Source organism: Nomascus leucogenys, chromosome 8 (genome assembly GCF_006542625.1).
Source record: "Nomascus leucogenys isolate Asia chromosome 8, Asia_NLE_v1, whole genome shotgun sequence".
Taxonomy (NCBI): Eukaryota; Metazoa; Chordata; class Mammalia; order Primates; family Hylobatidae; genus Nomascus; species Nomascus leucogenys.
In genome coordinates this window covers 107,242,974-107,267,857 of record NC_044388.1, presented here as the reverse complement: position 1 = coordinate 107,267,857, position 24,884 = coordinate 107,242,974, and the positions used below count along the sequence as shown (strand labels likewise).

The window sequence follows — 24,884 nt, the reverse complement described above, 5'->3', positions numbered from 1 at the left end:
GCTGGTCTTGAACTACTGGCCTTAGGTGATCCGCCCACCTTGGCCTCCCGAAGTGCTGAGATTACAGGCATGAGCCATTGTGCCCAGCCAGGTTCTCGTAAAATTCTGTTTCTTGATCTGGATGCTAGTTACCAAGGTATGTTCAGTTGTTGACAATTCACTGAGCTGTACATGTATCATGTGTACTTTTTTCTATGTGTATTATACATGAATAAAAAATTAAAATAGCTAAATGTCTTTTATGAGAATTCAAACCTCGCACTTTGGTATTTACTATCACATAGTCCCAATTACTATGTCCAAGGTCTGAATTATAAAACATGAAAACTCATTTTATTCACAGGTATGCTTGGGGCAGTAAATTAATAAACACAAACATTGCAAGCTGAATTTAAACATACCTGGGGAGAGCCTGGCTTTGTCGCTGGAGGAGTTATCCTGGGTGATTTCTGTACCATTGAGGGCATTGGGCTTGGACTGCCCTGAGCAGATCGTCCTGCTTGAAAAAGAAGTCAGTTAAAATAGATGGCATTTATTACCTTTATTTCTCCTATCACAAATGTCCTTTCTCCAAATCTAAGAAATTAAGTTACACATTGCCCCTGGCCCCACTTTCATGATTTATTTTAAAGAGTGAGTTGTGTTAGCCTCTGTTCTAAGATAATGAAAAAAATATATTAAAATTTTAGGAGCCAGGTATGGTGGCTCAAACCTGTAATCCTAGCCTTTTGGGAGGCTGAGGCAGGAGGACTGCTTGAGCCCACGAGTTTGAGACCAGCCTGAGCAACATGGTAAGACCTTGTCTCTACAAAAAAATTTAAAAATTAGCCGACGGTGGTGGTACACGCTTGTAGTCCCAGCTACTCGGGAGACTAAGGTGGGAAGATCACTTCAGCCCAGGAGGTAGAGGCTGCAGTGATGTGCTTGGGTGAGAGAGTGAGAGGGTCTCAAAAAACAAAACAAAACTTCCTGCTTACAGTATGACTGACTGCGAAAATATGAATATAGTCACTGCAGGTACTCTCTCTTCTGTGCTATTTTTTTTTTTTTTGAGACAGAGTCTTGCTTTGTCGCCAGGCTAGAGAGCAGTGGCGTGATCTTGACTCCCTGCAATCTCTGCCTTCTAGGTTCAAGTGATTCTCCTGCCTCAGCCTCCCGAGTAGCTGGGATTACAGGCACCCGCCACCACACCTGGCTAATTTTTGTATTTTTAGTAGAGATGGGGTTTTGCCATGTTGGCCAGGCTGGTCTCGAATCCTAACCTCCGGTGATCCACCTGCCTTGGCCTCCCAAAGTGCTGGGATTATAGGCGTGAGCCACTGCACCCCGCCAAACAATTCTTGTGCCTGTGCTTCTTAACTGTTCTGTAACTGCTCTTCATGGAGGGCAGGCTCCACATGAAAATAAATGCCCAAGAGCAAGACATTTTTGACTCATTAAGTACACTTAGCTCCATAAGAAGTTTCAGAGAGAAGCGTGGCAGCATTTAAGCAAGAGCAAATCTCCCAATTCAGAGTATGAAAATCACAGCACATTAATCATTAATGTATGATACAGGAAGCAAGAAAAAATAACCTTGCCCAATTATGTTAGCTACAACTCTTAACACTTAAAACCATTAATCTGAGAAGGCAGGGCTGAGGTCTAAAGTTGTCTGTTTAAAATCATACCTGATGGTGAGGGCAAGACTGAGGACTTCAATGGCACGGAACTAGGTGATGCTGAGAGAGGCGTGGGGTGGCTGAGCGGTCCAGAAGCAGCTGGCTTGGAGGCAGAAGAGAATGGCGGCATCGAGGGTGCACTCTGGGAGCTACTAACAGGAGTAGAGGTAGCCGCGGCAGTAAACCTAAAAAATGGCAGCCTGAAGGCCTCAGAAGAGCCTGCTAGAAGATTCTTTTACACTAGCATGAGCAATGTCATCAAAAGATAACTTATTATCTTTTATGTTAACTTACAAAGATAACATACTTTTTGCCTTCAGGAAACAAAAATGTTTAGCTATTTCTTATAAAAGGTGAAAGCTGCAAGGAAACATTTATCTTATTGTCTGCTTATTTAGGAATTAATTATTCAGGGGAAATATCAAGTACTTAACTGGATGACAAAACTAAGTTTATCACAATATGAAATACCAAGTTTATCATGATATGAAATACTATTGTTTCCAGCTGAGTTTTAAACAGGAGGTGGGACACAATTATGCTTAGGAGAGTTAGTACTTTCTCTTACCAAGGAAATTACTGAGAACTCATTTTGAGAGTGAGCACCTTCTCTGGGGAGTGAAAAAGGAAGAGGAATGCAGGTCACTGTCTTTGGGATACTTATGGCCTAAAGGAAATGTAAAGTCGGTTCCACCTAAAGAGCAAAAGTCTGTAGACAATCTAAACATCCAGCATTAGATGACTGGTCAGATAAACTGTGGTGCAGCCAACAAAATGGAACACTATGCAACCCTTAGCATGAAGTGGATGTGTGCCAATTCAATATTAACAGTAACTGTGGTGGCAGCAGCACCACCATAGCAACAACAGATAGTACAGGCAAGCAGGGAAAAAGCTGGTAGTACTTATACTCGGTGGTTATCTTGGGAACTCGTGGTAATCCTGGAAACTCATGGTTATCTTGGGAGGGGTTACAAGATACAAGGGACTGCTTCCCTCAAAAAGCTTACATTCTAGTGGGAAGAAAAGAACAAGCAGATAAAGAAGTAAATATATAAGAAATTAGTGAGCTGCAGGACCCAGATCTGGAGGAAACTGGATACCAACCTAAGAATTAGCAGTGAGCAGCCATGGGGCTTCATAGGGACTGTCAAGCAGAAGAATCACCTAACGATTTACAGTGTCACGAGATGACTTTGTGGCTGTGTAGACAGCAGTTCAGAGAGAGTTAAGGGTAGACACAGGGAGGAAAAAAGACTACAAGGGATTCATTTCCCTTCCAGGATGCATATTCTGGATTGCTTCTTTTTTTAATAAGGAATATTTCCTACATTTGTAATGTAAAAAAGCAAAACAAATACCTGAATATAAATTCTGTAGTCAAAAAAATAAAATGCTAGCTAAGAGACCCTTCTGGATTCTACCCACTGATGAAATGCCAGTATTTTATGTTGGTTAAATTTTTGCCATTTGCAAATATTACCCTGGGTAAAAAAATTCTACTCAGTTAACTCCTCTCAGAGTGACTCTACTTTTAGTAAATAACATCCAATATTTCTACCCAACTCACAGAAGAATCAAACTTTAGAAGTGACTTACTTTTCACTAAGGTTGACTTTGACAGCAGAGGTTGAGGGTGGGAAGGAGGGCTTCATTGCTATATTTGGAGCAGACACACTTGGCACTGGTGTGCTTTCCAGGGTAGGCTTAAAACCAGATGATCCAAAGGAGAATGAAGCAGCTGATGGAGCTACGGGAGACGCTGCAGGGGTGGGGGATAGGGAGGCTTTAGAAGGGGGAACAAAAGAGAAGGTTGATGGGCCAGGGCCCGGGGCTGCTTTGGAGCTGTCGGAGCCACTGGAATATGAAGGGGGCTCCCCAGTGACCGTAGCAGATGACTTCAAAGATGAAGAACCAAAGGAGAACACAGTGGGGGCTCCACCAGCAGGAAGCAAAGAAAAAGTGGCAATGGGAGCAGCAGGTGATGAAGGTGGCAGAGAGGCAGGGGCTGCAGCTGCAGAAGCATCCAGTTTCTGTGGGGCTTGAGAGGAGGTCGGGGTAGTGGGAGTACTTCCTGCAGTGACAAAAAAAGGAAGGAAAATGTTAACACTGTAACAGTGGAGGTTCACATAACAGAAAGCAAGTGAAAAAGAATCTGTGGTAGAATAAAGCCAGAAATGTTACTAGTTTAAGAAACAAAAAGAACACATGGAACACAGTTAATGCTGGAGTTTTCAGGTGTCATGAGATAAATGAAACTGAAAGAAAACTAAGGAAAGACATTAGAATAATTGGACTTCATGGACTTCTCAGTGCTACTATGGCACACAGAACAGTTCAGTCACTGCAACATTTCATTAACAACTGGGAAAAAGTTTTAATTCAGACCTCCACCTTATTTCACTAAAAGTAATTCCAGATAAATACACATAGAAAGTCACATAAATACAGGTATCTCAAAAACAAAGGAGGCAAATTGATAGATGTTAGGTCTCAGAGTCTAACACCTTGATAAATTTAGAAGTGACCAAAAAAAAAAAATCACAAAGGGAGAAGGTTAAGATTTGTGTAAAAAATAGCTACTCAGGTATAATAACTAAATGGTAATGAACTAAAAAAAGATCCATAGCAAATGACAAATAAGATGTTTTCTATTTTTTAAAAAGCTCATACAAATTGAGATTTTAAAATTTCAGGACTAATAAACAGGGAAACTAATTCACATAAAGAAAACACATTCAATCTCTCTAATCAAAGAAATATAAACAAGGTACATTTTTAATTTGTTCTCTAAATTATAAGAATTTAAATATGTATAACCCCTTATGTTTGGATAGGTAAAACAAACCTGAAACTTTTTATCACTGGTAGGTAACTAGTATTTTTTTTAAGAAAACATTTTGGCATTGTATAAAAAAACATAAAACACAGACCCAGTAATTCCTCTTCTAAGAATAAAGCTTACAAACATAATGCAAAAAATGAAAAAGATATTTAATGCAATCCAAATGGTTAAAAAGAAAAAAAAAAAGTCAATGGAAGGCTGGGCGCAGTGGCTAATGCCTGTAATCCCAGAGCTTTGGGAGGACAAAGCAGGAGGACCCTTTGAGTCCAGGAGTTTCAGACCAGCCTGGGGAACAAAGTGAGACCCTGTTGCTACAAAAAAATACAAAAATCAGCCAGGTGTGATGGCTTGTGCCTGTAGTCCCAGCTACTCGGGAGGCTGAGGTGGGAGGATCGCTTGGACTTGGGAGGCAAAGGCTACAGCGAGCCAAGATCCTGCCACTACACTCCAGCCTGTGGAACAGAGTGAGACCCGTCTCAAAAATGAATAATTTTTTTTTTCTATTTTCCAAACTTTCCATAAGGTAAAAATAGTAATCTTTAAATTAAATAACCAACTAAATAAGAAAGGAATTCTTTGTGTCAATATTTTCTATTTATATTAATAGGACTTGGTTGTTCCAAATTAGCTAAGATGGCAGTTTATCTTCATGGAAGACACTTTGTCTAATGCAATGTAATACTTAGGATACAAGTATGAAAATACCACTTTCTGAAAACAAAAATCCAAGTAAACTGTCACATTGATGAGAGTATAATGCAAGCAAACCTATTCTGTTAATACTTCTTTATACAACAGATACGGAACCAGCTACAACTAACTTCTGTAAAGACATACATAGATGTTTAACACTTTCATGCATATTAGGTAAACTGATATCAAAAATATATACCAGACCCTAAATAAATCAAAAGCATTTTTTCCACTGAAAACAGAACTGATTATTGGAAAACCATCATGCTACTACTACTTCTGATTAATACAGCATCCTTAGAACTGCAGTGTAGAAACAGGTGGAACCATTAATGTCTTCTGAACCCACGAAGTGGGCTTTAGCTAGACTTAGCTGATGGGACGGACTTTCTCCCCGCAGGGGCTCTCTTCCACACATCTGAACACAACTATAACCTCTGGACCAACTGTGAAGGAAGAGGGGAGTTTCTCTAGGAAAGGCTAACAGTAAAACTGGCCTCTGATTGTGCTCCAGCATTGAATGGGCTAGTAGCAAAGGCTCAGAAACAAACCTCGTCCCAGAGGCTCCTAATCTCACAGGCTGCTCTGCTTATTACAGACACACCGGGCAGCTGGGTATAGTAGTTCATGGTACCTTTATTCATGGCTGAGTAAGGAGGAAAAAAAACCAACACAAAGAGTACACACACTATGAATAATGGACTACCCTGATACAACACTCTTCAAGCCATCTGGTATATTACTTGAGGTAGTGCTGCCAGTTGTTAGGGCCCAAGTATCTGAATGGCTCTATTTGTGATATACAACTCACTGTGCACTGGGATGCAGTGACAGAATATACCCCTAAGTTATTGCTAACCTTATCCAAACCAACTGGTCATACATTTTTGCTTAGATAAGAAACTGGTCATAAGGCTGGGCGCGGTGGCTCAAGCCTGTAATCCCAGCACTTTGGGAGGCCGAGGCAGGAGGATCACTTGAGCCCAGGTGTTTGAGACCAGCCTGAGCAACACAGTAAGACCCTATCTCTATAAAACATTTAAAAAATAGCTGCATATGGTGGCGCATGCTTGTAGTTCCAGCTACTGGGGAGGCTTAGGTGGGATTGCCTGAGCCTGGGAGATTAAGACACATAGAAAGTCACATAAATACAGGTATCTCAAAACAAAGGAGGCAAATTGATAGATGTTAGGTCTCAGAGTCTAACACCTTGATAAATTTAGAAGTGACCAAAAAAAAAAATCACAAAGGGAAAAGGTTAAGATTTGTGTAAAAAATAGCTACTCAGGTATAATAACTAAATGGTAATGAACTAAAAAAAGATCCATAGCAAATGACAAGTAAGATGTTTTCTATTTTTTAAAAAGCTCATACAAATTGAGATTTTAAAATTTCAGGACTAATAAACAGGGAACCTAATTCACATAAAGAAAACACGAGCTGTGATCATGCCACCGCACTCCAACCTAGGCAATAGAGTAAGACCCTGTCTCCACAAAAAAAAAAAAAAAAAAAAAAGTTTCTTTTCACAAGTGATACAAATGTCACTGTAAAAATTGTTTAAATACAGACTAGTATTTACATGTGTGCATTCATTTTCACGGAGGATAGGTACCAAAATGTTGACTGTGACCATTGTTTTGTACACTCTCATTTTCCTCCAATAAACATCTATTACTTAAGAAATGTTTCAAAAAGGAGAAAAAAACCTCAAGAAAATATAAACAACAAAAATCTCCATGTTCCCATCACCCAGAAATAACCACCATTTAGATTTTAAATCCATCTCCAAGTTTTTTTTCTATGTATATGTTTTTTTCTCATACAAAAAGGATCACACAGAATAGTGGTTTTTTTTTTTGTGATGTATTCCACTCACTCTTCCCTATCAATAAATGTAACATTTATAATTGGTACACGGCATTTCACTGTGAGACTATACAATCACTTCTTTAACCAACCCCCATGATTAAGCACAATGTCTTTTGGATGCACATCACATAATATAGGGTCTTAGAAAACTGTTGGTAAATGACTGGATGTAAATCATCTGGTTGACCTTCCTTCATCTCCAAAGTAAAGTAATGGCTGCAGAATAAAGCTCGAGGGTAGGGGAAGGCAAATATGTGCATGCATGTTCAAAAAAAAGATTAGTGTGTGTCTTCCTAAGACAGACCAGGCTGGTAAAGATAATCACTATGTGTCTTCACACCATGTTCATTCTTGGAAATACTCTTGTGCAAGCAGGCAGAGGCACATACCTGGTGACTTAGGCTGTCGCTCTCCTTCTAATGAAAGTCGTTCCGGTGTTTTGATGAGAGACTTAACCCCAGGATTTTGATTAATCATATAAAATGGACAAAGCACACCATCTGTTGAAAGTAACATGAGAACTGGAGCAGGAGGAAGAGTCTTTTCATCACCTGTTAAAAAAGAAAACAAAAGCAATAAAAGAACCAAGTCAATTTAAGGGCCTGAGCCCGGAAGGCAAAGACTGCCCTCAACAGGAAGAGGGTTTAAGGGACTCATCTGAATAGCAGCTCAAGTTAGTTTGTTCTGATTTTATATCTCAACAGCCTTTCGTGCACCAGCTATCTAAAGAGAGCTCCTGCCGCTATCAGATAGCCACCAAACTGCTGGGCCCTGCCTAGAAGCTCCATCAGTCCTGCAGTAGCTCTGACTCTCCCAAAAGTCCCTCAGTTTTTATGAGTGTCTCAGTGTTCAGGAGGTAGGCTTGGCATTCCCCTGACCAAGACAAGAGTATCTAAGAAGTACTTAGGTTAGTAGGAAAATGAGACTAGACTCTTTCGAATGGACAGTAGGACACAGAAAGATGAGTCAAACTACTTTATCCTCATTCACAGTTGAATTACAAGTATGTATTTTATCAATTAAGGCTATAAAAGAGAATCAGAGCAAATGAGCTGATCAGAATAAATACTCCTGCCTAACCAGGGAAGGAACAAGCAACTTAATGGTGCCTGACGGGGACACCTTTCTAAACTTAAGTACCAGATGGCAAAGACTGTTTCTTTTGTGGCACTTTTACATTTCAATGACTACAGCATGGCCAAGCTACTGCAGGGAAGATCTATTCAAAACACATATCCAGGCCCTATTTGGAAACCATGGGCCTGAGGTCTCTATTTTCTAATCCTTGCCTTCAAACCAAGTACTGGTGTGCAGTACCAGATTCGGGTATTGCTTCTTTGGGAGGTCACCAAGGAATTGGATTGGACAAAGAAACCAAGCCACAAAATCCAGATTCTAAAGTACACCCAGACATGTGCAAGTGTGCAAACATGCACCCACACATACACACAGTGTTTGGCCTTGGTCTCATCAATGAATATCCATTCAAATCAGTTCAGTGTTGTTACAACGCAGCCTATTACCACTCTTTAGGGAGAAATGTGCTGCCAGAAGCTACAAGTGCCCAGCAGAGTAGACTCTGTCAGTAACATGTAACTGGTGTTTCAGTATTAACCCTAACTAGAAAGAAGACTACTTCTGCACTAACTACCAGGCTACACTTACTGACGGTGATTTCTACTTGGTTCGTATAGTCTACGGCAACTCCCATGGGCAAGGAGTCATCACTCTTGTCTGTCACAGGCAATTCAGCTCGACTAGAATCTTCCAGTAGCCAAGATTCCCAATTAATCTAAAAAAAAAAAAGAAAAGAAAAGAAAAGAAGAAAAAGCCATGTTGGTTAGAGCTTTGCATTGGTTCCTCCTAACATTGTTCAAATAGGAGAGAACAGAGATGCCTCACTTGGTTTAGACTTATGTGTTGACTAGGAGGCTCTGAAATCTGAGAAGATGGCCTAAAAGTCAGAAGTACCCCAGCAAATGAGAAGTTAATTTTCCAAACCAACCCCCTCTCTATCTGTTCCTGATGTATCAAGCCTCTGCCTTGTGAATAAATAACCACTATCATGAACATTTTCTGAGGTATCTTCCATGACAACTAGGGAGACTGCTGACCATGAGGGACAAATCCAACAGCAGCACTAAGCCAGTCAATACCTGCTCCTAGACATTTTGGATTGGGACCAGGAACTCCAGCTGATCTCTACTGCAGTCTTTCACAGAGACGCATATAAGGCTGGCCTGTGCTCAGATGCCCTGTGCTCACTCATCTATAGAGACAGAGATAACCTTAGTTCTTCTTCCCAGTTCTTGGTACCAGTTCCTCAGACTGGTCAGCTTTCCTGTCCCTAGATTCCTTGAGAAACTACTAAGTCTTTCTAGAAAACTCCCTTTTTGCTTAAGTGGGCTTGGATAGGCTCTGTTCCTTCCAACAAATGACTCTTGGTTTTTAAAATCACTAACATTTTGCCTAACTTTCAGTGTTGACCAGACTGGGAAGCATGAATCACAGGTGAATAGTGCTTAACGACCAACAAAGAAAAACAGGCTGGATGTAGTGGTTCATGCCTGTAATCCCAGCACTTTGGGAGGCTGAGGCAGGTGGATCACCTGGGGTCAGGAGTTTGAAACCAGCCTGGTCAACATGGTGAAATCCCGTCTCTATTAGAAATACAAAATTAGCTGGGCGTGTTGGTGCACAACTGTGGTCCCAGCTACATGGGAGGCTGAGGCAGGATAATCACCTGAACCCGGAAAGCAGAGGTTGCAGTGAGCCGAGATCATACCACTGCACTCCGGCCTGGGTTACGGGGAGGGGAGGGGAGGGGAGGGGAGTGCAGGGGAGGGGAGCGGAGGGAAAGGAAGGAAAAGGAAGGAGAAGGAAGGAAGGAAGAAGAAAAGAGAGAGAGAGCGAGAGAGAGAAAGCAAGCAAGAAAGCAAGCAGGCAGGCAGTTCAGGAGAGGGAATGAAATCACACTGTGTGACTTAGCTATGGAGCAGGTAACAGACACATTCATATTAAACAAAAACAATCTCAACTTTTAAAAACAATCTACAGACAAGATAAGGACGACTTAATCATTGTAGGACAGAATGTAATTTTATAAAAGAGAAGACACAGATAACAACTGGAAGGCTACTAAGGGAAAGGGTGGGAGTGCTAAGACATTCCTCTCACAAAGTGGAAGATCAAGAGTTACCACCAGGCCGGGAGCCACGGCTCACGCCTGTAATCCCAGCACTTTGGGAAGCCGAGGCGGGCGGATCACTTGAGGTCAGGCGTTTGAGACCAGCCTGGCCAACAAGGCAAAACCCCATCTCTACTAAAAAATACAAAAATTAGCCAGGCGTGTTGGTGCATGCCTATAGTCCCAGCTACTTAGGAGGCTGAGGCATGAGAATCGCTTGAACCAGGAAGGCGGAGGTTGCAGTGAGCCAAGATGGCACCACTGCACTGGGTGACAAAGTGAGACTTGGCCTCAAAAAAAAAAAATACCACCAGAAACGAGGGTAAAAAACACCAATTACAGTTACAAACGTTCACCAAGATAAGAAATTCAAACAATGCTATAACTCTTGAGAGGAAGGAGGGGACTGGGGGCCAGATCATCATTTGCCATACAGTCAGTAAGGTCTAAAACTAATAACCAATTACTAGTTATAAAACAGATTTTTCTTTAGGGATAAGGTGGCAGCATTATAAGAAAATGTTTACAAATTAAAACCGGTCCCCTCTAGAAAGCAAACAGGTAGGGCGGGGTGATTCTTTTCACTTATAAGCCCTTCTCTACTATTTACTTTTTAAAAACATGAACATAAATTATTTTGATAGAAAGTAAAAATAAAATTGTATTTTTAATGTGTGAACATATGAAATACTTGTGCTAATAAGAAATTATTACTGAGGTCAATCTAAGATAGTTCTAGAGCAGCAAATCAGATGGCTGAACTCTGGCCTCATCCAAAAGCAGCCACCCCTAGACAATGAGAGCCATGCCCCTCCTAATGGGTCACCTGGCCACCCAGAGAGTGACAGATAAATGCCAATGGTTGAAGAGGCACAAAGTACCTATCTATGGGTGGAGCACAAAGTATCCATGTGGGGAGGAGAAGCACTTGCTTCTTATTTACAAGGGTGCACTAAAGATTTTTAAGTTCAAGGCAGTTTTAAAAAGAAGTTTCCCTTCTTTAGTTGTGCCCTCTCTATAGTCATTCTGCAAAATCTACAAGTGGAAAGCGCACCACCACTACCTGGGCCCACCGTGTCCCTGCAGGAAAGACAATGTGAAAGAAGGTTCTTAACATGCAAAGGTGCTTTGCTCTTTCTGACAGTTTTTCAAAGTCAAACAAAGTATTTCTGGTCAATCACAATTTAGTGTCATCTGCATGTTTTTCTTTCATAATTGAGGATGGATTATCGTTAAATTGTATAGAAGGAGTAGGTTCAAGCAACAGGAAGAAAACAAAGATGACAAAACAGGACAAGGCAGAAAAAGCCTCCTACGCATCGGGCATACTCCAGTTGGAGGTTAACTGCATAGTATGTTTCCACAGACAGGGGATGGATCCTAAAAGAACAGAAGCAAAGAAAGTGCTAAGTCTGACACCCGTGTTTCTCCATGCAATAGCCAAGCCATTTGGCCAAGGCACTCTGTCACTGAAGCTTTGCTGTCACGCAAACTTGATAAAACAGATGTGAGATCATGCACACCTTAACCACATATAGTTAATTCCCTCCAAAATCTTTTTCAGAAAAGTACCATCAGGAGTTTGTGACCAGCCTGGCCAACATGGCGAAAGCCAGTCACTACTAAAAATATAAAAATCAGCCAGGCGTGGTGGCCCGCGCCTACAGTCCCAGCTACTTGGGAGGCTGAGGCACAAAATTGCTTGAACTTGGAAGGCAGAGGTTGCAGTAAGCTGAAATTGCACCACTGCACTCCAGCCTGGACAACAGAGCTAGACTGTCTCAAAATAATAATTAAAAAAAGAAAGCACCACAAAAGTGACAAAAAGAGATTTACCTGATCAGTTTGTCGAGCAAGGATACTAACTTCTGTTGAAGCCGCAGATGCTGCCAGCACTAAATCCCTTAAAGAATAAAACCAGAGACCATTACGTTCAAATACAGCAATAGTTCTAAGCTAACTTGGGTCTGCAGGTAACACCTGTGAGGGCTGCCTCCACATGTCAAGGAGAGAGTAAGGTTTTCTATCTGGTTGAACAAAGGTGGAAAGATTCTAGATGTAAAGCTCAACTTTTTAGTTTCTGTGAGAAAGCCCTGTAGAATCAGCTCAGTGCCTACCTACATGAAGACAAAGGAAAGACACAACAGAATCAAGTCAGAGTTCACAATCAATATGCCATCCAAAGGCAGAATAATGTAGCTAGAGGGATGGAAGCTTTGCTTTGAGTAATCTCCATTCCAAAGGGCAACTCTGCTCTCAAGAAACTTTTAATATATTCCTTGAATATCAATATTTTCATAAGTCATCACTAGGGATTATTGAGAAAATTAGATTTTTGAGATTAGTATGTATTTAAGATAAATAACTCAAGATTGGGGAAACAGAAATAATAGTCAGAAAGACATTATCAAGAATCAGCTGAAAATATGTTCAAGGCATCTCAGCCTCCATTTTCCTCTGTAATAGAAAAGATTTCAGGCTGGGTGCAGTAGCTCACACCTGTAATCTCAGTACTTTGGGAAGCCAGCCTGAGCAACATAGCAAGATCCCATCTCTCCAAAAAAAAAAAAAAACTTTAAAAATAAGCTAGGTGTGGTGGCATGTGCTTGTAGTCCCATCTGGGAGGCTGAGGTGGAAGGATCACTTGAGCCTGGGAGATCCAGGCTTCTGTGAGCTACAATCGTGCCACTGCACTCCAGCCCGGGTAATGGAGTGAGACCCTGCCAATCCATCAATCAATCAGAAAAGATTTCAACATGGGACAAAGTGACTCAGGTGTGATCTTCCACTGAGAGGAGGAATGCCCTGTCCAGACTCTCTGCTCACCATTCCTCAATGTAACTGAGGTAGTAATGATGCTGTCTTTCCGTGCAGCTGCCATAACAGGGCTCCATAAAGTTCACAAATATCTCAGGGTGCTTTTCTTCTTTTTTCTACAATGAACAAAGCAAGAAAAAAAATTCCCACGTGCAATTTTTCTCGGATCCTACAGTAAAAGAATCTCAAATGATACATCATTTAAAGTTATATGAGAATATTCACTCAAAGTCCAGATATACGGACACGGTATAAAGGCAGCACTTAGTACAAGGAGTACAAACATTGGCCATCAACCAAACTGCATTTAAACTCTGTTCTGCCACTTTCTGCCCATGAGACATGCAGATTTTTCAACCTTCCTTATACTTAGTATTCTCATGTGTATACTAGACCTACTAAGCCTACTTCAGAGGCTACTGTAAGTGTAAAATGAAATGATACATACAAAACTTCCAGCCCAGTACATGAAACATAAGTAGCAGTTAATAAATACTAGTGTTAATATTATCCCCCAGAATAGAAAAAACCTCTAACTAATCTTAAAACAAGGCATCTAGATAAACATATTTTAAAAATTCAACCTTATTAGAAACCCAAAAGAGTTAAAAACATCTTTTTCAAGTATCAAATTGGCCTCCCTTGACACCCAATCTCAAACACATACCAGTTATCTATCCCTAACATGGCTTTATTTTCTCTATCACTCTTATCAGTCCTTGATCTCACATTTAGTATTGACTATCCCATTAAAATGTAAGACCAGCCAGGTGTGGTGGCTCAGACCTGTAATCCTAGAGCTTTGAGAGATGAGGCAGGAGAACTGCTTAAAGCCAGGAGTTCGAGACCAGCGTGGGCAACAAAGCAAGACCCTACCTCTACGAAAAGTTTAAAAACAGCTGGGTGTGTTGGTGCATGCCTGTGGTCCCAATTACTCAGGAGGCTGAGGCAGGAGGATGGCTTAAGCCCAAGAATTTGAGGCTGTAGTGAGCTGTGATCGCACCACTACACTCCAGCCTGGGCAACAGAGTGAGATTCTGTCTCTAAAAAATAAATAAAAATTAACAACAACAACAAATTTAAAATCATAAAAGCAAGCCCATCACCTTGATCACTGCTATATACTCAGCTTTAAAGCAGTGCCTAGCACACTGTTGGCATTAAATATTCGAGAGCAAATGAAGTAATTTTAAAAATCAAGACACCGTCTTGCTTTTCTAAAATTTCTTTATCGAGTTAACCAAGAGTCATAGTTTATAGCTTAAGCAAAATCATTTTTTTTTTTAACCTCATAACAAAACAGTAGAACATGCTGTGGACACTCCAATTTTAGACCCCAGGCCCACGGTGCAGCATGGAAACCTTATACCTAAAGTTGCATAATCACTGCCAGTAAGTAAAAGAACCTGAAATCAGGCCAGGTGCGGTGACGCACACCTGTAATCCCAGCACTTTGGGAGGCCTAGGTGGGCAGCTCACTTGAGCTCAGGAGTTCAAGACCAGCTTGGGCAACATGGCGAAACCCCACCTCTACCAAAAAAAAAAAAAAAAAAAAAAAATTAGCCAGGCATAGTGGTGTGCACCTGTAGTACCAGCTACTCAGAAGGCTAAGGTGGGAGGACCACTTGAGTCCAAGAGGTCCAGGCTTCAGTGAGGCGAGATCGCATCACTGCACTCTAGCCTGGGCAACAGAGTGAGAGCTTGTCTCAAAAAAAAAAAAAACACACACACGAAAAACCTTGAAATCAAAGCCTCCAGCTTTATTAGAAGACTTCTCTGATTCTCAAACAATGAAATTTCTTTCACATGCATACCGGTAGCAGAGCCATCACCACATCTGGAGATGTTTCCAGAGTCCCATCTGCAGCAGCATACACTATTGTGAAGACGTAGGTACCGATCCACAGCACATCCAGAACTGAAAGACACATCTTAATCAGTAGGTCATAAAAATGACAGCAACCAGATACAAGAAAAAGCAGCTTATGTTTGGAATAGCCACCATGGATAAAAAAAAAAAATGAAAGGCCCAGATTTCATTGACTAAATATAATGCACAGGTACAATGACCCAAGAAGTCCAAACTCATCCCCAAATGGTAATTTTTCTGCCGGATTATAATCAGGGCAAATCATGAAGAATTGTAATAAAAAGTCGGGATCCATTTCATGTCATTTATCATGAAACACAGATGTCACCCAGAGGGCCGTAATTTACACTGACTTAATTAGCTGTTTGAAATAGTGACATTATTCATAAGGCAAACACCAATACCTCACTGAGCAGGTACATTACATGATTTTGAATTTCCGTAATATACATAACATGTCGTTAGAGATCAGCCCAATAAGAAAAGCAGTTGTTACCTCTGACAGGATGATCTGACTCATAAAACGGAGGACAAGGAATGACTTTTTTTTCCTGCAAAGTCTGAAAGAGATTTGGAGCGGAAAATAAAGTATTAAATGAAATAATCCCTAAACCAATCAAACTGTCAAATCTAATCTATTCCTTAGATGCCACCTGTTCCATCTCCTTGGCCAGGAGAGATTGAAGAAACAGAATAGGGCTCTCTACTTCCCGGACTTCATTCTACAGAAACGCATGAACGTGGCTGGGTGTGGTGACTCACGCCTGTAATCCCAACACTTTGGGAGGCCGAGGCAGGTGGATCACCTGAGGTCAGGAGTTCGAGACTAGCCTGGCCAACATGGCGAAACCCCGTCTCTACTAAAAATACATAGCTGGGTGTGGTGGCGGGCGCCTGTAATCCCAGCTACTCGGGAGGCTGAGGCAGGAGAACTGCTTGAATCCATGAGGCATAGGTTGCAGTGAGCTGAGATCATGCCATTGCACTCCGGCCTGGGCGATGAGAGCAAAACTTGGTCTCCAAAAAAAAAGAAAAGAAATGCATGAACATGTTCAGATATAGGTAATGAGAGTAGTCAATGCAACACCATTTGCAGCAGCAACGCCACTAGCACAGATGCAGACAATCATCAATAGTGGAATAAAGCTGGGCGAGGTGGCTCATGTCTGTAATCCCAGCACTTTGGAAGGCCAAGGTGGGCACATTGCTTGAGCCCAGGAGTTTGAGACCAGCCTGGGCAACATGGCAAAAGCCTGTCTCTACAAAAAATACAAAAATTAGCTGTGCATGGTGGCAAGTGCCTGTAGTCCCAGCTACCCGGAAGGCTGAAGCGGAAGGATCACCTGAGCCCAGGAGGCTGAGGCTGCATTGAACCATTACGTTATCACACCATTGCATCCCAGCCTGGGCAACAGAGCAAGACCATCTCTCAAAAAAAAAAAAAAAAAAAAAAAAAAAATTTAAGGCAAACAGCAAAGCAAGAAAATTAAATAAATTGCATTATCTTTTCACAGGTTAGTGCCCTAAAAGATTATGTACCAAATTTCATGTAACTTTTGGTAATAACAAATAAGAAACATAACCTTAACCTTAAACTTATACCACCTACATTCACCACTCTGCTCCCCTCCTCGCCAGAGAACAGTCTTGAGGAAGAAGGCACAACAAAGGCCTTAGCACCACCTGTGAATCCCTCCTTCGTGTCCAGGCTCAACAGACATATGTGGGTTCCTTGCAACTCAATTGATATTGAAGGATATTTGTGAACATTATTTCAAGAAATTCACAGGGAGGATGACAGAGTGCACATGCAACAACAAGAGTATCCATTTTCTTTGGTGCCCATAGTCAGAAAAACGGACCTTTAAAGACGGACTCAGTTAAAAGACAAATACTGTGCTTTAACCCAGAGTGATTCTGCATTATCATCATAGCTTTTTCACTAACTCTTTTCCCTTAAGCTCTGTTTTTATGGAATGGACTGAAAAAGGTGGGGAACAGTGCATAGCATATGATCACATTTTACATAAAAAAAACACAACAAAAAAATGCAGCTACACATAGACTATTTGTATAACATCCAGAAAAGTATGGAAGGCTACCTACTCAACACAATATAGTGGGTGCCTCTGGAAGAAGGATTATGGGAAAGGGAAGAGTTCCACTCTTCATTCACTGATGGATGCGTTACAATGAGTATAAATTACTTTTTTTTTTTTTGAGACGGAGTCTCGCTTTTTCACCCAGGCTGGAGTGCAGTGGCTCAATCTCTGCTCACTGCAAGCTCCGCCTCCCGGGTTCACGCCATTCTCCTGCCTCAGCCTCTCCGAGTAGCTGGGACTACAGGCGCCCGCCACCACGCCCGGCTAATTATTTGTATTTTTAGTAGAGACGGGGTTTCACCGTGGTCTCGATCTCCTGACCTCGTGATCCGCCCGCCTCGGCCTCCCAAAGTGCTGGGATTACAAGCGTGAGCCACCACGCCCGGCCATAAATTACTTTTTAATAGGAAAAACAAGAAAGATACTCCCAAACCATCCCCCCAAAAGTGGGCAACTTAAGAGAAATTCTGAAGTTCAAGATAAGAACTTACAGGAAGATACTGGACCACAGTTCCATTCTGTTTTCCCACTGCCAGCTGCTTTCCTTTGGGGCTCCAGCACACTGAGCAAAGACAATATTACCAAATGAAAACAAGAAAATGGAGCAAACCAATGAGATCTATCACACACCGCTAATTATCAATTCTCATTCCTCTGCCAGTCCATGGAAGATTGTAGGATCATCTCTATCAGACAAAGTGGAAAAAAGTAAAATCATTTTAATGATATAAACCAACTGATTTATCACTGGGCTATTGAATTGAAAGCTAAAAATGCTTTTTCAATAGATTACTGCCCAGAAAGCTGCAAAATGCAGAAAGCTCTGTAGTCTTTGGATAAGACAAGGAGAACAGAGAAGGTTTCCAAATACCAAGAAATCACTGGCCGGGCACGGTGGCTCATGCCTGTAATCCCAACACTTTGGGAGGATGAGATGGATGGATCACTTGAGGTCAGAAGTTCGAGACCAGCCTGGCCAACATGGTGAAACCCCGTCTCTACTAAAACATACAAAAATTAGCTGGGCGTGGTGGTGGGCACCTGTAATCCCAGCTACTCTGCAGTCTGAGGCAAGAGAATTGCTTGAACCCAGGAGGTGGAGGTTGCAGTGAGCTGAGATTGCGCCACTGCACTCCAGCCTGGGTGACAGAGCAAGACTCTGTGTCAAAAAAAAAAAAAAAAAAAGAAAGAAAGAAATCATTCTCCTGCTCCCATTTAATATTTCAAATGCTTTTCCGCCCAAAGGTATAAGTGACTTTCAGAGTACCACCATTACAGATCCAGAAACAATTATTCTCAAAAAACACTTCTAAACCAGCTGTACCAAAATATTTCTCCAGAAACCCCAAGTACATTCAGGTTAAATTATGTATGCTGTTTGGCTTCAAGGACATTAACTATGGGTATAAAGAATACTCTCAGCCGGGCACAGTGCCTCACGCCTGTAATCCTAGCATATGCGGGGTAGAGGAGGGCAGATCACTTGAGGTCAGGAGTTCAAGACCAGCCTGGCCAACATGGTGAAACCTTGTCTCTACAAAAATTAGCTGGGCATGGTGGCGCATGTCTATAATCCCAGCTATTTGGGTGGCCAAGGCACGAGAGTTGCTTGAACCCAGGAGGTGGAGGTTGCAGTGAGCTGAGATGATGCCACTGTACTCCAGCCTGGGCAACAGTGAGACTGTCTCAAAAAAAAAAAAAAAAAAAAAAAGAATACCTTCCATCCTTAACCTCCTTCGCCACACACAAAAAAAAAAAAAACAAAAAAAACACACAAAAAGCTATCCACTTTCACTTCTAGAAATCAATTCTTAAGTAGATGACCATGATTGTATGTTACGGTGTGAAAGCCTTTATTACTCACCAGAGGTTACTGCTACCGTGGAAGGAAGAGTTGCACATACTTTCACTGTTTCCGTGACTTGCAGGACAGCAATACTACCATCAGCCAGACAAACTGCCACCATGGAAGGGACAGTGGGGTTCCACTTCATATCAATCACCATGCCTCCTGCATCTTTCAAAAGCTTATGATAGGCAAATGGGCGTTTTTGCTGTTTAGCCTTTTAAAACAAATATGCAAAAGTGAAATAAGTTAACAAGTAAATGCAGAGACATTTAATATTCAATGACATTTAATATGCAGAGACATGAATTTAAATGCAGAGACATTTAAATTCAATTACTGAATATACAAGGTATCTCAAATCAGTTTATTTTTCTCCATAACCATAAAAAAAGATTTAGTTTTATGCATCAATCTATTTGCTATAGACAATCTCAACACAACTTTGAAAATGGCAATCAATTATTATAACATGCTTCGGGGACTCTCAGCAGGGGAATGCACAATTGCAAAATAACCAATAAATAGCAGACAATAGATTAAAATCTTGGCTCTGCTTCTTAATAGTGTTGGGACCTTGGACAGTTACTTAAACTCTGAGCCTGTTTCTCTACCTATAAAATGAAGATAATAGTACCTACTACATAAGGCTGTGGTAGGCATGAATGAGGGACAAGGCATATAAAGCACTTAGTACAGAGTCTGACACACACAGTCAGTATAAACACTCGCTATTATTATTATCATTCTTAAACTGCTTGGAATGGAAGAACATCCAAAATGTAGGAACTTTTGACATTATCTATTCATCTATGACTTTGGGCAAGTCACCTAAGCCTCCTGATAACAACTTAGGGCAGAGGGCGTTATGAAAGAATTTCTTGAAGTCCTCCCTTCTGTCTCAAAGATCTATGATTCTATAATTAAGGATTTTTTTTTAAACCCATATTTTAATCTACAGAGAGACTTCAAGGGTTAACCTACGAAGCTTCCAAGTTATAATTCAACACAAGGAAATCTGCTTAGGGTTCTCATGTTGACATCACGGTAACAGTAGCTTACCTCATTTGAGAATGTGCGAACATCAAAAAAAGCAATAATGGAACCATATTCACCGGACATCATGCACACAGACAGAGTGAGGTTATCACAGCTCAAGGCCAGGTGATGGACTGGGAATTTCATAGGAACTAGCAAGCCTTGGACCTTATCAACTATGAAAACAAAAAAATACAAAGCAGAAAACAGTATGTTCTAAGCATAAAGCCACAACCTCTACCCAGTTCGACGTGAAAAAATTTTTGCATCTACATAAACACACATACACCCCGATACCTAGTTATACAGATAAATCTTAACTTTCTTAAAGATATATGATGATGCATTAAGTATCCCAGGAATTCTTCCTCATACAATCTGGGGAAACTAACTGTGGCTGTTGCCCTTGTTGAAAATATTTTTGCAACAATGCTCTCAATAGTACACATCGCCAATAGTTTGGATCATACCGTTGTGCCAACTGAAAACCCATGCCAATAAAACCCTTCCCCCAGAGAGCCAGAGCCCAAGTTCAACTGAGCAAAAATAAAAGTATGGCATAATGGTTAAGTTCTTCCCTCTTGAGCTGAGAGGAACAACTCATGTAAGGAGAAATACAAAGGACCAAGGAGAAAACCTAGAAAGGCTTCCATTAATCTTCTTGGGAGTCAACCTTCAAACTGACAGCAGTGTTCATTTTAGTATTAGAATGACTTCTTGGGAAGGAAACCCAAGAGCATGCCACCATACTCCTCTCTCTACTTTGCAACATAAACCAGGGAACTTACCTATTTTATTGGGATCATCTCCAGGTTTATTTTGAATAAGAAGATTTTTAGTAGGAAAAATCTGCAAGCTACTGGCTCCACCAGCAAAGACCAGACCATATTTGTTGGACACAGCAAGCAGACTCGAGCGTTCCTTGGGCAATTCCTCAGGGGAGTCAAAGATTCTCACCTTCTTTAGCGCTCTAAACTGAAAATCCTGTTGTGAAGAATCAAAACGAGATCAATTCAATAAATAAAGAAATTAAAACATGTTATATTCAGTAAACCCAATTTCAGTACAACAAAAATATATATTACTGAGACCAAGATCTTTCTCAGTTGTCTTTTTTTCTTTTTTGAGACGGAGTCTCGCTCTGTCGTCCAGGCTGGAGTGCAGTGGAGCAGCGATCTTGGCTCACTGCAACCTCCGCCTCCCAGGTTCAAGCGATTCTCCTGCTTCAGACTCCCAAGTAGCTGGGATTACAGGCGCCCGCCACCATGCCCAGCTAATTTTTGTATTTTTAGTAGAGACAGGGTTTCATTATGTTGGCCAGGCTAGTCTCGAACTCCGGACCTCAAGTGATCCATCCGCCTCAGCCTCCCAAAGTGCAAGCTCACAGGCGTGAGCCACCACGCTCAGCCCTCATTTTTTTCTGATATGGAAGACTTCACGAATTTGTGTGTCATCCATGTAAAGGGGCCATAATAGTCTTCTCTGCATGATCCCAATTTTATATGTGCTGCCAAAGGGAGTGCGAGATTATCATCTTCTAAGTCTGTGGTTCTATTAATAAAACCGTTTTTTCTTCTACCCCAGCATATCTGAGGAATATGACACAATCCCATTAGGTGGCTCACCACAGGTGGTGATTCTCAAAAAATAATCACTATTCTAGGACAGCACGGTGGCTCATGCCTGTAATCCCAGCACTTTGGGAGCCAGAGGAGGGCGGATCACTTTAGGTCAGGAGTTCGAGACCAGCCTGGCCAACACCGTGAAACCCAGTCTCTACCAAACGATATAAAAAATTAGTTGGGCGTGGTGGCAGGCGCCTGTAATCCCAGCTACTAGGGAGGTTGAGGCAGGAGAATCGCTTGAGCCGGGGAGGTGGAGGTTGCAGGGAGCCGAGATCATGCCACTGCACTCCAGCTTGGGTGACAGAGCAAGACTCTGTCTCAAAAAAAAAAAAAACACTACTCTAAACATGGTATTACTATCCCCTAAATGCATTTTAGTGCTTTACTGTTCACAAAGATGCCTAAAATCTTCCCGCAACTTACTTCTTTTCACTATTTAAAACAGATGTAGCCCGTCTGCTGTACCCTCATTCTGTCAGAACCCATATAAGAACTATTAAACACACCATCCTGAAGTTATCTCTGGGGGACTCCCACGTTGCTATCACTGGGACCACTTGGCCCTCCCTTTAGGTTCCTGACTTTAGGCTGATATACCGATGTCAAAATAGTCTTCCTAGTCCAATCAACTAAAGGTTCCGCAGGATGGATGACCTTCCCTGACTCTACGTTAGGCAAGCCCGTATCACCTTCCAGAAGTACTGGGAGAGCGAAGGTCTTACATGATGCTGACTTTCAGCCCACCTGTCAAACGTGACTTTAGGGAAATTACTTTCCGAGCCTCGACTTACTCCTCTACGTTAACGACTACTTCGTAAGGCTGCCGCGATGACTACCACAGTGCCTGGCAACGCTCAATAAACAGTAGTTATTGCCACTATTGTGACCGCCACAGGAAATAGCTAGGGTAACTCAAGAGCCGTGCACGAGACCAGGATGGGACTGGGAACCTGAATTCGGTGGGGCTATCACGCCAGCGGCGCGGCAGACGCGCTGGTGAAAACTGTGAACGCAGTTAAACTGTTCAAGCAGGAGGCGGGACAGCCGGCACCGCGCTTCGCCTTTCAGCTGGGCCTAAGGCAACGCCAGGACTAAAGAAGGGAGGGAGGCCCCGGTTAGTCTCTGACCTTCATCTCCCGCTCGGGAATCATGGTATCCATCTCGTCTCCCATCGCGCCGCCCTCAGTGTGTCGAAGCAGCCAACGCTGCCTCCCACGGCCTTGCCCACGGAACCCAGGCCGCTCTACAGCAAACTTCCTTCCCTCAGCGCCAGCGGCGCGCAGTTGACCCCGCATTTCCGGCGCGCTTCGGTGACGTCAAGCTTGGGCAGAGGAGGCCACGGAACCAAATGAATTCTCGCGTTCTTCCGGCCGCCGCTCCCCATTGGCTAGCTCATGCTGAGTACGGGCGTGGCCGTGAGGCCCCTGCGCCTGCGCCCTGGATCGTCCTGGTGCCGCTCCCGCCATCGCAGCCAGCGCCGGCTCACCTAGTGTTAGTCTCTCTCCTTGGGTGGCCCACGCTTAAGCGACCTATGCTTCTTATTCCTCTGAAACCTTACAGTTCCCCCTTAGATGTAGGTTGGCTATTAGTAGCTTCCGATTCAGATAAGTTTGGAACTTGACAGATATTTTCAGGGGGCCGCTTTAGAGAGAGGCTTTGGACTATGCAGGGAGAGGAAGGGAGGTTCAGAAAAACGGGGTCGCGGGGTCGCCAGGGACGACTCTTAAAGTGTGGAAGGTGGAAGGCTGGGAGGGGAGATTAAAGGGCACCGAAAACCAGCTTTGTTTGCTCCTATCAAGGTGATCTTTTCCAGAGCAAGAGCCATGTCCATCTCTAGTCGCACGAGTTTGTGCCAAGTCCTTTGCAAAAACCTTCAGATGTGGGATCTCATGTAATCTTGAAGACATCTTAGTCGTCCTAGGAGTTATTTATTTAATTGATGAGACGCCGGTGGCTCATGCCTATAATCCCAGCACTTGGGAGGCCGAGACAGGAGGATTGCTTGAGGCCAGGAGTTTGCGACCAGCCTGGGCAACATGGCAAGACTACAAAAAAACAAAACAAAACCACAAAAATCAGCCAGCAGTGATGGCATGCGTATGTAGTCTCAGCTACTGGGGAGGCTGAGGTGGGAGGATTGCCTGAGCCCAGGAGGTTGAGGCTCCAGTGAGCTGTGATTGCACCACTGCACTCCAGCCTGGGTGACAGAGCCAGACCCTGTCTCAAAAAATAAATAAAAATAGGCTGGGCACGGTGGTGGCTCACGCCTGTAACCGCAGCACTTTGGGAGGCCGAGGTGGGTGGATCACCTGAGGTCAGGAGCTCGAGACCAGCCTGGCCAACATGGTGAAACCCCGTCTCTGCCAAAAATACAAAAATTAGGACGCCTGTGTTCCCAGCTACACAGGAGGCTGAGGCAGGAGAATCGCATGAACCCGAGAGGTGGAGGTTGCAGTGAGCTAAGATTGTGCCACTGCACTCCAGCCTGGGTGACAGAGACTCTGTCGCAGAAAAAAAAAATATGTATACATTTAAATATATATACATACACACACATATATATATATACACATACATAATAATAATTGATGAGGTAAGGGAAGCACAAAGAAGTTGAAAAAATTCTCCAGTGGCCCTCAGTCAGAAAGTGGTGGTGACAGGATTAGAATTGAGATTGTCTGGATAAGGCTGACTGATGATAATTACGGTCCTTCGCAGAATACATTTCTGTAGTGAATTATAAATGCTCAAGAACAGAGGTTTTTTGTTTTTTGTTTTGAGACGGAGTCTTGCTCTGTCACCCAGGCTGGAGTGCAGTGGCGCGATCTCGGCTCACTGCAAGCTCCACCTCCCGGGTTCACAGCATTCTCCTGCCTCAGCCTCCCAAGTAGCTGGGACTACAGGCACCCGCCACCACGCCCAGCTAATTTTTTGTATTTTTAGTAGAGACGGGGTTTCACTGTGTTAGCCAGGATGGTCTCGATCTCCTGACCTCGTGATCCGCCCGCCTCAGCCTCCCAAAGTGCTGGGATTACAGGCGTGAGCCACCGTGCCCGGCCGACAGAGGTTCTTAACTTGGACCTCATGGGTTGGCTCCAGGGGGGTTGGATTGTGCCATTTACTGTTTGGCTTTCAGCACACTGCTTATCCAAGCCTGCTTTTCAGTTGTGAAACAAAGATGACATAATAGAACCTGTCTCTTCCAGGGAGGTGGTTAGGATAAATGAACTTCAGCTGTCTCAGAGCAAATGCACAGGACGCGCTCATTTAATTACTATATTAGCTAGTTCGCAATTTGCTGAGCCCAGAACCATCCCCAAAATACACC

The 24,884-nt window shown here is 42.6% G+C and overlaps 1 protein-coding gene and 1 non-coding gene across 7 annotated transcripts in view; both read right to left on the bottom strand.

The window, feature by feature from the left end:
- NUP214 (nucleoporin 214) overlaps positions 1-22,866 on the bottom strand; it is a 111,682-nt gene extending 88,816 nt beyond the window's left edge. The window contains exons 1-14 of one of the 6 annotated variants that reach the window (XM_030818049.1): positions 22,684-22,866; positions 20,720-20,915; positions 19,956-20,107; positions 18,912-19,110; positions 17,539-17,609; positions 15,442-15,505; positions 14,890-14,993; positions 13,085-13,191; positions 12,095-12,161; positions 8,737-8,863; positions 7,461-7,622; positions 3,261-3,735; positions 1,671-1,846; positions 402-499 (exon numbers count right to left, since the gene is read on the bottom strand). In XM_030818049.1, the coding sequence (XP_030673909.1) occupies positions 402-499; positions 1,671-1,846; positions 3,261-3,735; positions 7,461-7,622; positions 8,737-8,863; positions 12,095-12,161; positions 13,085-13,191; positions 14,890-14,993; positions 15,442-15,505; positions 17,539-17,609; positions 18,912-19,110; positions 19,956-20,107; positions 20,720-20,915; positions 22,684-22,851 (2,166 nt within the window). In that variant the 5' untranslated portion in view covers positions 22,852-22,866. Of the gene's footprint in view, positions 1-401; positions 500-1,670; positions 1,847-3,260; positions 3,736-7,460; positions 7,623-8,736; positions 8,864-11,373; positions 11,463-12,094; positions 12,162-13,084; positions 13,192-14,889; positions 14,994-15,441; positions 15,506-17,538; positions 17,610-18,911; positions 19,111-19,955; positions 20,108-20,719; positions 20,916-22,683 lie in introns of those variants that run through there. The other 5 variants (XM_003276754.4, XM_030818050.1, XM_030818051.1 and 2 more) reach the window with 5 other exon arrangements.
- Positions 21,351-21,452, bottom strand: LOC115836472. Its single transcript, XR_004031552.1, has one exon. It is a non-coding gene; the product is annotated as a U6 spliceosomal RNA (small nuclear RNA).
- Positions 22,867-24,884: the final 2,018 nt, after the last annotated feature.